The sequence below is a fragment of the Epinephelus lanceolatus genome, chromosome 6 (genome assembly GCF_041903045.1).
Source record: "Epinephelus lanceolatus isolate andai-2023 chromosome 6, ASM4190304v1, whole genome shotgun sequence".
Lineage (NCBI taxonomy): Eukaryota > Metazoa > Chordata > Actinopteri > Perciformes > Serranidae > Epinephelus > Epinephelus lanceolatus.
Genome location: NC_135739.1, coordinates 26,409,879 through 26,426,654, shown reverse-complemented (window position 1 = coordinate 26,426,654; position 16,776 = coordinate 26,409,879). Strand labels below are relative to the sequence as shown.

At 38.8% G+C, this 16,776-nt stretch overlaps 1 protein-coding gene across 2 annotated transcripts; it reads right to left on the bottom strand.

Moving 5' to 3' along the window:
* Positions 1–277: 277 nt before the first annotated feature.
* On the bottom strand, positions 278–14,982 carry LOC117253590 (uncharacterized). Of its 2 annotated transcripts, none has more exons than XM_078168862.1 (5): positions 14,903–14,982; positions 6,502–6,819; positions 4,648–4,800; positions 3,305–3,351; positions 278–3,199 (listed from the first exon to the last, which is right to left on the bottom strand). In XM_078168862.1, exons 2-5 carry the CDS (start codon positions 6,797–6,799, stop codon positions 3,047–3,049), a joined length of 651 nt encoding a protein of 216 aa, XP_078024988.1. In that variant the 5' UTR covers positions 6,800–6,819; positions 14,903–14,982; the 3' UTR covers positions 278–3,046. The 2 variants fall into 2 exon arrangements, with proteins under 2 accessions (XP_078024988.1, XP_078024987.1); XM_078168861.1 differs by lacking the exon at positions 14,903–14,982 and adding an exon at positions 9,189–9,414.
* Positions 14,983–16,776: the final 1,794 nt, after the last annotated feature.

Here is a 16,776-nt window from a genome sequence, read left to right as displayed (position 1 = left end):
AGCTTTGTAACTAAATTAGTCCCTGATTCGGACCAAAGCATGACAACTCTAGGTCTGAAACACCCTTAATTTTAGCGCATTTCGTGCCCACCACCACGTAATTCACTGTTAGACATCATGTCCATTTTAAGTATATCTGTGAGACCATGCTGGAAGTTAGCCTTTCAGCTCTACCTGCTTGAGGTTTAACTCAACCAGTGTGATTATGTCTGCCTGGAGAGCAACCTAACTTGGCCTTTGACACCCAGGTGCACATGCAGACAAAGACACGGGGGAATCATTATTGTGAAACATTTATTCAGGACACCAACAATTCAACAAGCTGAGCATGCAGTAAAACATTTTTATTTTACAACCAAAACACAAAGAGGTGCATGCACAATGTGTTTTTTTTAAATCACATTTTAAACATGCATTGAATATACCACCAAAACAAAATGTGTTTTCTGTTACTTACATGAAACTCATAGATTCAACACTAGTGAACTAAGGACATTTTTTGCACACAAAAATAAAGTTTATTACTGTATTTTGACATTCACTTCTGCATTTCAAGAAAAAACAGTTGAGTAGTATGTGAAATAATAACACCAGACAGGACAAGAAACTTAGTAGATTTCAAAATGCACTTTTGCTATTTCATCAAGAAGTTTTTCAGAGCAGAAAAGAAAGTTAGTCTGTGTTTGGCTGCATGCCCTGTGGCCACCTTTTTAAAAAACATGTCATCATTTACCGGGCTGGCTGATTATTTTCCTTCCTACATAACAACCAACATCCGTGACAAATAAAGAACCTGCTTCTCTGCCACTGGTGAACAGATGAGTCGGTTGAGTTAATATATGGATATCACACATTAATGACACCAGTACGTGGCACTGAGAACATAAATCAAATCTTTGTCTCACAAATCAACAAGCACCTGCCAAAAGAGAACTTCAGAGACCATGCAGTGGAAAATGGCAGTGAGATAGTGTCAGATAGATTGTATGTGTTAAACTGGTGTGACAGTGTCAAGCTGTCTCACCATACAGTAAATGGAAAATCACCCATGCGACCTGTCAATATACAGTACTGTTGAGCTGAGACGTCTAAACTTCAAATAAAATGTCACCATTTCCTAAGACTGTTTCATTTCACTCATTGTTCTTAGTTTTGTTTAGTTTAACAGTGGAAACACTGTGTCAAAACTGTGATAAACACAATGATGAAAAACAAATCATTGACAGAAAAGATAAAGTGACTCAACCTGAAACCCAGAGGGAGCTTTTAAGGATATCACACCTCCTCGCTGAAGATAAGAATATTAATAAACAAGTTGTAGATGTCACTACAGTGCTGAAGTGCAGATTTAATCTGGAGAGGAAAAGTTGAAGCAAAAACAGACAGAATTTTACTTGGAAAGTGAGCTTGGAAAAAAAAACAGTTTCTGATTGCTTTTAATATCTTGTCAGTCATCTGTCATCTGTCATCTGTCAACACCCTCGGAAATGTTTTTATATATTTGAGACAGTGCTAGCAACATGTACTTTAGCTTAACTGTGGCTTAAATGATAAGCCTAGCTTTTTTCTATATTTTTGTTATCAAGAAATCCAAGAAAAGACCAAAAACATCAACGTGTTCACCCAGGTTTGGGCTTGGGGGTCCTGTGCCAGAAAAATTTGTGAATCAGACATTTAATTCTCTGCATTCTGGTGAATTTTTATGTACCAATTTGTGTTTTTTCTGTTTTAATTCAAAGTGTAAATGTCTTCAATTTGATCACAATAACAGTCCTCTGCCACCTTTATGTATTTATTTGGGGGGACAATGCACCAGCTACTGAATTATAACACTTGGGCAGTGACTTCCTGCATCAGACACCAACGAAAAAGCCATCCTTTCACGCCAGCATGATACGCGGCTTTAAAAAACATCAATTCGCAGTGTTTTAACAATGTAGTATGTTTATTCAAAAAGAGACTATATGCAAATTTTACACATCCTGTGTGTTTTTAAATCACCCAATGCACTTAACAGGACTGAAGCTGACACAGCGACCCAGAAGGTCAACAACAAACATATCTAAAGTACCTTGCACGTTGTATGTCGACATGGAAAGTCCATGACGAAACGTTGATATGAATGAGAATGTGTTGATTGCACATGAGCTAAATATCAAGGGGGACATGTCCCCTACACCTACGTGACTCTCAGTACTTTCCCACCCTGTGTGTGGCAATCAGGTGTGAGCCCATTTGATCTTACTGAAGACAAAAATATATGTAAAAAAAAAACAGCTCAAAATATATTGTTTAATTGTTATATATATATTACAAACACGCCCAGTATTCATTAAAGAAGCTGGGCACTGTAGCTTTTAAGAAATATTACTCAAGTAGGATTATACAGTGTGTTTTTTTGTGGGACTATTTTCAGTTGCGTATTAATACACATTTGGTGCTCCAGTGATTATTTACAGCAGCAGGACAATGTTTGTGGCACCCAAAATAAACTACAGTGCCCATGTTCATCTTAACAACAGTACCTGTCACCCAGTGCATTAATGTGTAGTTTCTGGATACCAATTGAGTCTGTGGCACAGAGGAGTAACATAAATCGTGACTGACTACACAGGACATACGTTTTAGTAGGATCAACGCATTGTTAGTTTTGGTCTTTGTATGGCATTTTTTAACGACAGCAAAAAAATCTCACCAGACTTTCCCTTTTAGGGTTTAGAGGCCAGATGACCCTTGAACAAATAAAAGCAAAGAAAAAACAAAAGTGTGTCATTATGTGCGCCGGCCTGTGGTTTGTCACAGCAACTGTCACGACCCCAGAAACAAAGTGACACCTACGTACTTCCGACCCAAGCAGAACAATGACTCTTCCCCTCTAAACTCTTTTGCTTGAAATTATTGCAAGAAGCCTACAGGCTGTCAGGATTCATCACTGTGTTACAGAAAGCATTTATCATACTTACTAGACATATAGTTTTAGATATAAGTCATCTTGCGTACCCTTGCCCAGACCAAGAAAGACAGCTGGTTTACATTCAGCTGTGCGTCACCTTTGCTGATTTTCGGGAAGATAACTGACAGCAGCGTATTCTGTATCACTCGGATTAATCTCCAAAACTGCCGAAGGTCTTTTGGGGAAGTCCAGGACGCTGTAGACCAGAGGGGGTGCAGGGATAGTGTTGGTTGCCTCAATTGTTTCCTGCAAAGACAGTCAGAGTCAAGCTGAATAATTTCTGTAGATGATTTTAATATTTACTTTGATGTTTACATCGTAACAGACAGGAAAAGATGAGCGTGTTCTTACTTGTACTGTGGGGTTAGGGCTTGGTTCTGGTTGTCGCTGTTGAGTGTCTGCGTGAGAAGCAAATCAGGTAAAATTTTGAGTCACTCAGGCAAATAATCAACTTAATCACCACAACACATGGATTTGAATTTACCACTAATCTAAGATTGTCAAAAGTGCTGATACTTTGATACTTTTTCAATACCACTTGCTTATAATTATAGGATCTCTTTTAATTATACATTCAATAGTATCAGTATCAGTACCTGTGCAGGACTCTGCTTCAAGTATAATGCACAGAAATGGGAGTTGATTGATCTTCTGGTCTAACTCAGGAAATGCCAATACCAGTAAATGTTTAATCAGTTTAAACAACAATAGCAGTGCAAATGCTTAATGATAAACAGCAAACATATTGTGTCAAATTATACAGAGGTTTATTAGGCTAAACTAAGTCTGTTTTTATTTTCTTTTAACAAATATTGGTCAAAATATGTTATATTAAGGTAAAATCTGTTAACTCTGCCGTTTACTTTTAGCATTTATACACATCAACACTAATGGTATAAGCTTTTTTTTAAAAAAAAAAAAAAATCCTTTATGATCTGGTGGTGCAAAAAAAAAAAAAAGGTGCTGAGGAGCACAGATTGTCTCCACCATCTGTGACTTTGCCAAGTTGTGACATTTGAACACTTATAGCCCTATCTGTGGACAACGGTTGGACCAGGTTAGCATGACATGATACAAGAGCGCACCGTCAGCAAAACCCTGCATTTGTACACACGTACGGGAAATCATCAGGTGCGGTTTCTGAGGTTGCAGAGGCTGTCAAAATATTTCAAAGAGGCAATGTTCCTACTCAAAGTAGGCCAGAGGGGTTTGTCTCTGAAGTGAAAGCGGTCTGGTAATAGTGAACAAGTAATGCAACTGATATTTTTTCCACCCATCGCTTTGTGATAGTAGATACGCTCACATTTGCATGCACCGAGGGAGGATTTCTTTTCAAAAGCTGTGAATCATCATCTATCAAAAGGAACTGAAAGTGCAATCTGGTTTGCATTTTTGAGCATCTAACCACACAATTGCACTTTTTTTTCCACAGGATAACAATTATTTCTTACCTTGCTTGAAAAATACAGAAAACACCACTGACTGTAGCTGTGAACAGGTAATTTAAAGACGACTGTTTCCACGTTTAAATGAAAACTTAAACAAGATTTGATTAAAGTTTCCTGGTGTATTAAGTCAAACATAAACATTTTATTTTAGATTTTAATAATTCAGCTAACACAATACCCCTCAGCACCCTGAATTATCAGTTCAGACAAGTAAAGCAAAGAAAGACTATTTTTCATTTCCCCTACCTTTGGTTCTCAAGAGACACCAGATCAACCAGGGAAGTACTGCAGCCATCAGCACCACAGGTGAAACCACAAGGACAGTGACGATGTGAGAGGAAAAGAAACTGGGACTTCCACGGTCTTTATTTGTTGTGATGTCATTCGGCTTTGGAGACACTGTAGGAGTTAAAAGGAATTTTTGAAAATATACACTCATATCTCTGCAGAAGATGATTTCCTCTCATCAACATATCTAAACTACATGGTTATTTAATCATATATTTGTTCAGAAGACACTGAATTACTGTAAATCACAAATAAAATAACATTGTTTGACCATATTTTACTGTACAATTAGACTTTTTTTTTATTAAATACAAGATGAGCCTCTAACCAGCACAGACACTAATACACTGTGACATGTCAGATAGCACCTCTGATGTGAGCCGAACAGAAGGTATAGCAGCTCTAAACCATTATTATTTTTCTTACTGTCAACAGCTGCCATGGTAAGACAAAAACAAACAATACATAGTCTGTCACTAATTCTTTAATGTCCAACCATCTCTTTGGAGGCTGATTTCTTCCCACTGAAGATGTAAACCTTTTTAAAAAGTCACAAATATATATGGTGAAAAAAGCTCAGTAACTTCATAAATCAGCTTGATATAGAGTAACCTAGTTTTCACCATGCTAGCTGTGTGGCTCTATGGTTATACTGATCTCAGAGTACCTCTTTGGTCCACACTTAAATATCTCAACAACTGATGGATGTATTGCCATGATATTATGCTCAGACATTTATATCCCCCCTTAGGATGAACTGTAATAACTTTATTGATCCCCTGACTTCTCATCTAGAGCCATCACCAGGTCAATATTTACATTTTCCTTTGGTTTATGACCAAATACCTGCAGAACTAAGCACATTCACTCAGCCATAACAATAATGTGAACATGGTTAACAGTAACTTTGGGCAGACTTTAGCATTTGTGCCTCAGTACAGTCTCACAGAACCACTAACATGGCTGCAGACTCTCAGTCTTACCAGCAAATGTTGCTCACACAGGATGTTTGGACACTATTAAGGCCTAAAGCTGTGGATTAATACACATGTAGGTCACAAAGTGTTTACAGCAGCAGGAAGTTGTATGCAGTTGGTTGGGCTATATGCTGATGACATCATATAAATGTTTTTTAACATGGGAAGTCTTGCCATAGGCTTACAGTTTATGACATCTATGATTTAATTGTCTCTGGTTGTTTTAGATATTTGTGTTCGATATTACAAATAAATGAGCAGGACTGCTCTATGGAAATATAGGCTAGTTTTATGTGCAATGTGCATCAATATGACAGAATACCATTGTTAAGTATTTAATTTGTCTGATTAGTTTTTCAGTTTTCCATAATAAGCTATACAATAGTGTTTTTTAATAACGATGGAGCTCTATGGAACAGAGGAATACTTAAGCTGCTATATATCAGTTTTTGTTATGTGGAAAATACTTGTTAATGGGACCAATTCATTAATGGTTTTGGTCTCTTTGTTGGTTTTCTTGATAATAACAAAATATGGAACACTGCCAGCCTTATCCTTAAAAAGATATTGGGAGGGGTCTGGTAATATAGGAGTGGTAGACAAACAATGCAACAAACAATGTACTCTTGTAAAGGGCCTAGCCACTTTGTTTACAGTACATAGGAGGTGAAGGTGGCTGTTCATCTAAGAAAAGGTCCAAAATCACCTAAGTAAATCAGCTATGTGTATACTAACATTTAATTTTTATGTTGCATAAATCTACCGACAATAATAAAGACTACATGATAATGATCTATGCTGGTGTCACTATCCTTATCGTAGAGTCTGATCTTACCTGTGTTGCTTATGTGCTCCTTCTCTTGAACAATCAGCTGCACCCGAAGACTCTCTCGGGCGAGTCCTGAGTCCAATAAACTGGCCCAGTAAATTCCACTGTGATTTAGTTTGAGATTTGTAATGTGGCAAAACACAGAAGTATTTTTAGGGTAGATGATAATATCACCATCTTCTGGAATACTTCTTTGTTTTGAATACTCAGCAACCTTTGTTTGGGGTTCTTTATAACATGCAAGATGATTGTCTTTTGTGACAGTGACGTTAAATTTGAATTGAAGGGTGATGTTGTTGCCCATGAGCCCAGTGTCTGCTCGGCCTGTATGGAGACAAAACATAGGACGCATATGGGTAAGAGATTGCAATGAGTATTCTGACCTGTAAAGGCAAAATGCACTAAGTATAAAAACAAGGCTAAAAACTGTTCTCTGGTTTATTAATCTGTAGCCTATAACCCCACAGTTACTGCACTACGTGCCACAGATAAATGTTATTTCAAGTGAAGCTAGCTAGATAGCCACAAACCAAAACTAAATTATTCATGAACAACCAGGGGCGTAGCATCAAATTCTGGGCTCTATGCTTACAGTAAGCGGTCTCTTTGGGGCCCCCGCCCTTCCCATCTCAAGCCAGTCTCGCTTTCTTTACTTCCCTTTTTTTTTTTTTTTGCAACCCTGATTCTCCTTTCTTGGGCATAGGCATGACAGTGTACATTCGTGCCTCAGCAACATGAGCAGTCACTCACTTAGATTTAGCTGCGTTTGGAGATGAAACCTTGCAGAGAAGCAGACTAAACCATTTTGCGCCTTTAAGCATGGGAGGGGCCTCAGAGAGTTTCCACTATTTTTAGACAAAGTCCGCTCTCATTACCAATTTATGATGCCAATTTTTTATTTAGTTATGGGATTAAGTACTCAGAAAAAAATGCAAATAAAACCAATCTTTTTATTCCAGGCTATGTAATCAATCCCACTTTTCCGCCCACTCCAACACCCTTGTGAACAAAATTTTGGTAATTCAGTCTGTTATCCCACAAATGGGAAAAATAATGGAGGATAAAAGGAGTTCATGCAGGTCCTATGTTCCCAAGCTTAATATTCCCTAAATATAACACATAACACGCAGTTTACATCTGTCTTCCTGGTGATTCCAAAGATTTACAAATACCTCTATGTATCTCTTGATATGAACTAACATCATTATAGCTTTGTAAGGGCTATCACAGTCCAAATTGGAAAAGCACAGTAGGAGATGTATGTTTTTAATGCAGTTAAATTCATTTCAGACACTGGAGAATTCAATGCCTGAAGTCAAAAGAACCATCTTGCCTGCAAATCTGAACGTGTAGGTTTCAAGGAGTGGAACATCAGTCAGATACAAGCTGTAGGTGGGACCCAGGGAAACTTGAACATTTGACCCGGGGAAAAACGTAGCTGAGAATGTACAACCCTTAATGTGTCATATTAAGAGGATATGGGGAACACAGGACCCTGGGAACGTTGACACGCTCCCGATAAAAGCCTAGCTAAACTTATGCTAAAGGTAACGTGACGAACGTTAGCTTTAGCATCTTGTCTCATCTCAGCTCTTAACTTCAGTAGAATTCATGGGATTTGGTGTGATTAAACTACTGTTAAATCCCAAATCAAATTTATTAAATGTAATGAATATAACAAATGGAAATAATTCATTGTACCTTATGTATTTCAGTGTGAATATTTATAGTAGCCCGGATATACCATACTGTAACGTTATAGCTAAACAAAGATGCATTTTATTTCTATGAAATATGTATCAAATTTAAGTTTATTTTCTTAAACAAACTAGTTAATGGATGGACAAGAAAGGTGACAGAAAGCATTATGTTGAGAATCCAAAGCTAAAGTGTAGCATCTGTCTGTTTAGGTATGTAGCTACCTTTTTTGGGTCAAATTAGCCTAAAGGAAGCACAATGTTAAGACATTACAAACTTTACATCTGCTCACAAGTTATTGTCCAACTAAAGAACTTTAATTTGTGTCATAGCATGTTTTTTTTGAGGACACACTGTATGTGATGCTCGTCAATATGTGCTGTAAGAACTGTGTTATTTGTTTAAATGTCTGCAAAACGTAGACTCTGGTAAAACATTAAGAATATTTCCTGCATATTACACCACAAAAACCATGTATCCTTTCCTGTCACTCTAGCATACACATTATGAGCCAGAATTAGTTTTACATATCAAAGAAATGATTCAAGAACATAATTTAAATGCCTGTGGACTTTTTAAAAATGTGTATTACCTTATTTCACATACAATATCACGATATCAAATTTCACGACATTTCAAAGTCATGCTCCTTATTTAATCTCAAACACAAGCATTCAACAGATTTATGAGGACAATGTGATTTTAATGTTCTCAATGTGCAGTGCCAAAACAATAAAAGACACCACTCTGACAACACATTGCCTCAGAAACACAGTTACCAGCGAATTAAATAATGGCACAAACCATGATGGTGTGGAAACTGGAGCATCATTAGCAGCATAATAACATGTGTTGTGAGAGCAGGCAATAACTTTTACATCAGAACGAAGAAGAAACACCAAAAAACAGGTCAAAGAAACCAGTAAAAATGAACCTCTAGCAGGTGAAAACCCACAAAAGCGTAAACCATCAACCACTAAAAAAAGACAGCTTACCGTTGAATACCATGTGAGCTGTGATGATCAAAACTAACCCGAGAGATTTTAAAACGATGTTGTCAACCATGATAGAAGCACTGTGCTGCTTGCAGGCCTGGCGAGGTGGCCCTTGGCTCTTACTGATTAATATAAAATACCTTAGTACACTGAGTCCTTTGGCTTGATATTTCTGCTAAAGTAGCAGTTTGTGTGCCTGAGAGGAGGAAACTGTAGACAGGAACTTGCACAAACACCATTTGTCTACCTACAGAATCACAAGCACCTCCTGCAACGGAAGTCATCAAAGGGGTTCATGGACATGTGGTTCAGACTGTGAGGAGTTCAGCTGAGGAGGCTGTCGTGCACATAAAGTGTGGAAATTTAGGAAGATCAAATAGCTTCCTTCATGTTTAAGAAAATGGTTACGCAGAAAATGGTGTCAAAGATCACCATAGAGTGAAATTTGCTCAAGCCAGGTTTCACTTTGTTATCCAAAAAGGAAAATACTCAACATTATATGAGACAATACTCTTAAAACACTTTTAAGAAAATCAAGAGCAGCTTGTCTTATACGAAGCAACTTTGAGTAATCTACGGACGTCACTGTAAACAGTGTTTGAATTGAAACTAAAAACATTGTCACAGTGGAAACAGTGCAGGCTTACACTCAACCTTTAACCATTCTCACTGTCTGTCCCTTTTTCTGTCACTTTACCCTTTTTAATATTGCAAATTATATTTTTGCAATCAGAGTTTTACATTGTTGGTTCTTACATTTGTTTTTTGTTTATTCTGTAACATTAAAAAAATGCACCTTGTTTTTTACCTTTTATTTATTTATTTAAAAAAGTCAGTTTGGACTGTTAATATTGCAGACAGATTTTGCTATGTCAATGGCGATATCGGTAAAATCAGTAACACACACACACACACACACACACACACACACACACACACAGACAATACACGAGGCAACACTTTAACCACAGCAGAGGAAGTTGGGGGCTTTGATGTAACAATTTGATGACTTTAAGACAAAACAGCATGCATCATGGGGGGATTTTGTTGGTTGGATGCTTGGTTTCAGTGGTTAATGGGGTTGGTCATTTCCTTGTGCACAATCTCAGCATCACCACTGCTGACAAAGATCCTGTGGCTCAAACCACTAAAGCTGATGACTCAGCAGTAAGGGGCACAAACTTATAGAGGATGTAATCCACCTTCTGTCAGTCACAGCCATGTAGGACGGCCTCACCTCTGAGGCAAAATGTGTTAACAGCTGAATGTGTTTGTCAAATGCAGCCCACAGCTTCACTAGTCTCTTGTGCAGACCTCCCATACAGCTGCAATATCTGTGCTGGTTTTCAATAGGCAGGAATGGTAGGGGAAAAGCTTTTGCTTATCTGAGATGAATATCTGATTCGCTGGAGTTGCAGACAGTGCCTGTTGCCTGCAGCTCTTCACCTAACCAGCTGACTGTGACTGCTGCCCTGCTGCTACATTCATTACATTTAAAGTGGTCTGACAACAAAAAGCACAGATAAATGTCCATGTACGAAGAGGTCTTGCTGTCTACACCAGGTGGACAAGGATAACTTTGGTTTGTGTTAGCAGTAGCTTAACATAGAAATAGGCATCTCCACTCAGTTGTTTTCCCCCAAGCAAGACCAAAAAAAATATTGGAAATGTATCAATCAGATATGTTAAGGTGCAACCTTTAGTGTTCTACTCATATGCAGATCTCTCAGCTGTGCATCATCTAAAATGACATCCAGCTGTCCATAGAAGGACTAGTGAAGCTCTAGCGAAAGTTCAGTCAGGAAGAAAATACCTTTAATGCTTAGGCTATAATTTTAATTTCTCACCCTTCCATTCACCCCTTGAACGCATGCTCACTTTCTGTCTCTAAGTGTCATTGTCCGGGGCTATCAATTGAGTTGTCATGATTAGCAATCAACCAGCAGCACAGCTATCATCTTACTGGTTCTCATTTTAAATATGGTTCTTTTTTTGCCCGTAGCTCTCTCATGGTGCAGCCATGCACACCCTCCACCTCCCCATCACCACATAGTCTCCTCAGATTCATCAGCCTCATCTACCTCATCAGCCAGAGTCATCAGCCACCTCCACCAGTGTCTGGACTCCATGAGGGAATTTATCTTGCTGCCGCTTAGATATCCCTTGATCACAAAAAAATATCCCTCTGGTGTCCAAGCGCCAAAGACTTATCAGACTTACAGAATCTTAATCAGCTCAAATCATCTATTCATCTGTACACTGTATTAAACGTTATCTTTACTTTTGTCTGTCTCTCCTGATTGAAATGCATCTAGGAGAGAGAGCTAATCTCTATAAACAGATATCTGCACATATAAGCAGAATCTGTAGGCAACAGGACAAGATTTTGCTATCTGGAGCAATCTGGTTTCTGTTTGTAGTCTGAGTAGTACTGACAAATTTAAGCAGGCTTTGGTGATCAGTCCATGTGGAGAATAAAAACGGCGGATCGTGTTGGCCGAAATGCAATCTTGAATCTAATCGGTCTGACAACACTTTCATTTTTATTAGCTTTTTCTAATTTATCTGCAATCATAAACAGGTATCTGTCTAGAGAGATGAGCCGAAATGTTGTCTGGACCTGTCACAAGTTGCTAATCGAACAGTTAACAATGAGCAGTGCGCAGAAGATGAAGTCTCCGGAAAGACTGAAATTTGTATAGCTGCAGCCACATTACATTTGAAGCCTACATGACACGCAAATCCACAAGTACAAGACAAACCCACCAACACAATGTTTTTTTAAGCACTGTTTCAACAACACTTTGTAATGATTCCATATGAGGCTAAATGTTGCAAGAACCCACTTCATTCATTTACTTTCTTATTATACGTGAAGATGTGATTCATCTTACAAGTACCAAGATGTAACTGTTACCCTTGCCCTAACCCTAACACTTCACCTTACACTTCATAGCTAGCTAAATGCTAACTTAGCATTTTCCTCTGGGCTTCCACTTCTGGATCAGTAAAGGGGGCTGATTGTGGACTGATGGTCATGTAGCTGCTTCAGCCACAGCTCAGAAAGCTGTCGTCCCCAGGCCATAGCCAATGGCTGACGGATCCCGAGACTGGGAGAGAGCCTCTTCTCACTTTGCAGTTGTTGTGGTGGTTTCACACAATGAAGCTTGAGAAAAGGTTTTTTTGTAAATCAAACAGGCAATTTTGTTTTGTAAGTTTAAATTGTTGTTGAAATTGTTCTCATGCAACTCATTTGATTCATTTCTTGTTATTAGTTTGTTGTGTTATTGTTGCCAGTCTCTCAAGACCACTTTGGGCAGTAAAACATCGGGCAGGATTCATCTAAAACTCAATTTAACAGCAATTTGCTGCAATTGGGTCTGCACCAGGGTTGGGCCTTTGGGACAATTTTCAGAACACTTTGATATTAAGCCAGGCACCGGACCAATAAACTAAATTCTTCCACAAGTGTTGCACTTGACTCAGCAGCTGCTCCTGAGTGGAGCATACCCTGAGGAAACACTTTACCGCCTACAATAATCTTACCTCTGTCTCATCAGAAAAAAATCGGCTTCATATTTGGAGATTACTAAATTCTGATGTGTGTCTCCTTTATGACACTAATTAATTAATTAAATCAGACAGTATATCAAACTGAGATCTACAGTATCAGGATTTTAAAACAAATACACTGATGCTCCTCTGACGATATAGACATTTGCTTTATAATGACTTAAATACTATGGGCTGCACATGAGAACTCCAACACATCTCCTGATTTCTCCCACAACAACCTTATTTCTGGGAGATTGTTGTAGCACTGCCGTGCTCACTGTGTGGCTCAAACACAACATACCTGTGTTTTGTTTTACTGCAGAAGGCCACAGATTACATTCCTACATCCATCATGTGTCCATCAGGGGCCAATACAGGGCCGACCCTAGACTTTTGGGAGCCCTATGCAGGATTGTTATCTCATTGAAACGTGTTACTACATCACATGGCACTGAACCAACTTGTATATTGTAATATTAGAAGCACATAGAATGTACAAATAAGCATGTAAAGACTAAAGTAGGATCTATTAGCAGCAACCCTGTCTTTAAAGAGACTACGTTAAAAACAGTATTTGTCTGTCTACCACAGTTATTTAACCTAAATCATGGGCTGTGGGCAAACTGTCAAAGAATAGCTAGTAGAAGTCTGGTGAAGGTATTTGTCGCAGATTGTGTTGACTTTTGTATGTGGCTTTTTCATTTAATTTATTAAACTTCATCATATCTAAAACAAACACAAAGTGGGATTATTTTTATCACAGAATCCCAGGAGTGCCTCTTTTGTAGGAGACAGTAAATTATTTTTTTCAATCTCTGCTTCTCTGAGCTTCTTGTTATTCACTTAAATTTTTTGCAAAAAAAAGGCACTAAATGTTCATTTTTGTTTAGGAAGCTCAGTTTTTATCTTGTTTGTGTCTCGTTCATTTAAAAAAAAAAAATCTAGTGGGCTGCCAGAGACAAGGGGGCCCTCAACAGCTGCTTATATCGCTGAACAGGTAGTGCCGGCTCTGGGGCAATATGTCCAGTCAGAATGCTCATGAACTACAAGAGCAGTTTCTGTCTGCTCACACATTTTAGTTCAGCTAGACTGTACATCTCTGACAACAGACACCAAACACTGTTGACACTGTTGTGATTATTCCGCTCTCATTATTGTATTTTTGCGCCACCTTGTGGACTGCATAGTACAATGCAAATCCCTTACAAAGCACCAGACACGTGAGCACACAAACACCTCATTTTTTCCCTCTCACACTCACAGACAAAAACACACATGCTCACACTTATTGCCACTGCCTTCCCCTGTGATGTTGTTGACTCGTTTCCTGCAGCACAGTTAACTGAAATCATGTCCCTCATGTATCTCTTACACCATGTTATGTGCTGTTGTCACCTCTGTTTCCTTTGTACAGCAACAAAAATACAACCTTTTTGCGACACTCCTTTTAGTTTCATCACTGTGGTGAATATGTTTCTGTTGTTTAAATTCTGATACGTGTCATCACGTGTCGTCTTTTGTTGTTAAATAGGGTGTGATGTCATTTTCATCAGCCTTCATCTTGCTACTGTATCCTGCTGCTGCATCTATCCAACTCACTCTATTTGCAGTAAACACACCACAGACTAGGTTTCAGTGGTTTTGTAATATCCCAGAGTCAGTGAAGAAATAAATGAAGGTCTCAGGATAAGTGCTTCCAGTGCCTCAGCTGAAGGCTGGAGCATTCATTATGTCATCAGGGGAAGCACCTTCAGTTCACCATGCATGTACTTCTGCCATTACTGAGACACTTACTGATGTGGAGGTCCTTTCAAACCTGAGGCATCAGTTGTATGGCAGTAAAGGAGGACACAATTAAACCTGTATGTGGATGCCACAGAGCAGTGTAAACAACATGCTTTCAGGGTCAGTTGGAAGAAAAAGACGCTGGGCAGATTTTTAGTTGGCAAGCTTTGCTTGTTTTGTACATAGTGCACACTAAGGCTGTTATTATCTTTGTTTAGCATAGACTATTTGCATACTGTTAATCTACCCTGGTTAGCATTAATCATCTGATGGGCGCATGAGTTATTAGTCATATTCATGGCGTCAATCTCCAGTTATAGTCTCCTCTTTTCCTCTCCTCCCATGCAGCAGCACTGGCTGAAACAATACCTCACCTCACGTTGCTCAGGTTTTGGTGCGCAGTGATAATTCCTGCCAGAGTCCTCTCTGTTGTTATTGAAGCCCTCAGTATCTGTGGGTGAGATTATGGATGTGTGTGAGCCTCACGGTTACCCAGAAAGCCTTACTCTGAGTTTCTGTGGAACCACGTTCCTCTTTTATTTTTTTATTTATTTGTTTGTGCTGTACACATATCCACATTGATTACTGTTGGTGTATGATGTTGACAAGCATTTTTTTCCAATATTGTGCATCAAAATAGCTCTTTCTGCTCATATAAAAACATGTTTAGTATGATTTAGCATTCATTTACTTTCACTACAGTACTCTGCAGATATTTCCACTGTACCAGAAAGACGGAATATAGCACTGACTTACATTTTTGCAATCATTAACAGCATTCTCTTGTGTAAGCAGCATAGCAGACAAAAAAACATGATGTAATGTTAAAACAGTCCAGTTCATTGGATTAAAGCATATTCAACCCCCAAATCTGACTGCCATTTGCTGAGGGACATTTGTTGAAACAACGTTTAGCCAAGCTTCATCTCACACAGCAGAGATGGGAGGAAGCACACACACAGACTGATGGAAAGGGAAGAGCAGGAAAGCCCTTATTGCCATGGTAACCGAGAAACCGACTCTCCTATTAAATGCTGCTCTAACAAAACAATTACCAAGCAATCAGGAATGGGAACCCCCCCGCACCACCACCATTACCATCATACACCACCCGACACTCACTGCCTCCACCACCTCCCTGTGCTCATTAGGTTCATCAGGTGGTTGCAGATGTACAGGCAAAGCCTTCGCACAATTTTCATTTTTGAGCCCCAGAATGACAGATGATGTTAAGGAGCAGGCATGATACTAAGTTCTTGAACAAATACATTTATCAATTTTAAGTTGTTGCATATTGTTAAGCACAGGTAGGCTGTCACTGTCAGTTTTCTTCAACACAATCAACTGAAATTAGTGTGACTAAACTGAGATGAGAAACATGCCTCATAGTTGCAGAATCCTGCTTTTTATTTCTATGATGTCTAAATTAAATTGTTGTTGTCAAGGTTAAAAGCTCGGAGAGGAGGTGAGTGACTTTATTGTCACTCACGTTGGTTTTTTTGGTTTGTATCTGACACTCTTAAAGCAGTTATAATTAAATACTTTTTATCATAACAACACCATTTGATAATGACCATGTGAAAGGGTTTGCTTTTAGTAATGAAACTATATAGAGTTATCGCCTGAATCTGCAGCTCCCCCCGGCCACCACTTGTTTAACTGTCTGACCCACAACTCGGCTGTTTTGCTTCACTCTCACAGCTCTCATGTTATTGTTTACAGCCTCTGTGGGCAGTTGTTTTCAGTAAAGAGGCCTCAAAAACCCACTGCACCCTACCTACTTAGCACCAAACAGCAGACACAGTTAGACACTAGCTGGTAAACATAGTGCTGCTTTCACAGCTAAAGAGCCAGATACTTCTGTCAGGAGTTGGTAGGGACCAAAAACAGAGCAAAAAGAGATTAATATTGGGCTTATAATCAGCATCAGGTGGCCAGAAACAAGACCTCAGATTAATAATAATATTGCTCTGTCACTGATGGCTATGTAAGTAAATACCAGTTGGCTAACAGGTTTATCACTGCAACTTAAAATGTCAATATTGCATTCACAACTGCCCCCATGTGGCCAATTATATCAGTTATTACAGGTTTAAGATTTGATCCTGATGACATAACTTTTCCAAAAATGTATTCTTTTCAATCCTGGTCTCACTCCGAAATCATCGAAATCCGGTACTTGAGCAGTGACTTGAGGCATCCGAAATCAACAAAAAATATTATCCTTTAACATCGGCATGATTTGCGG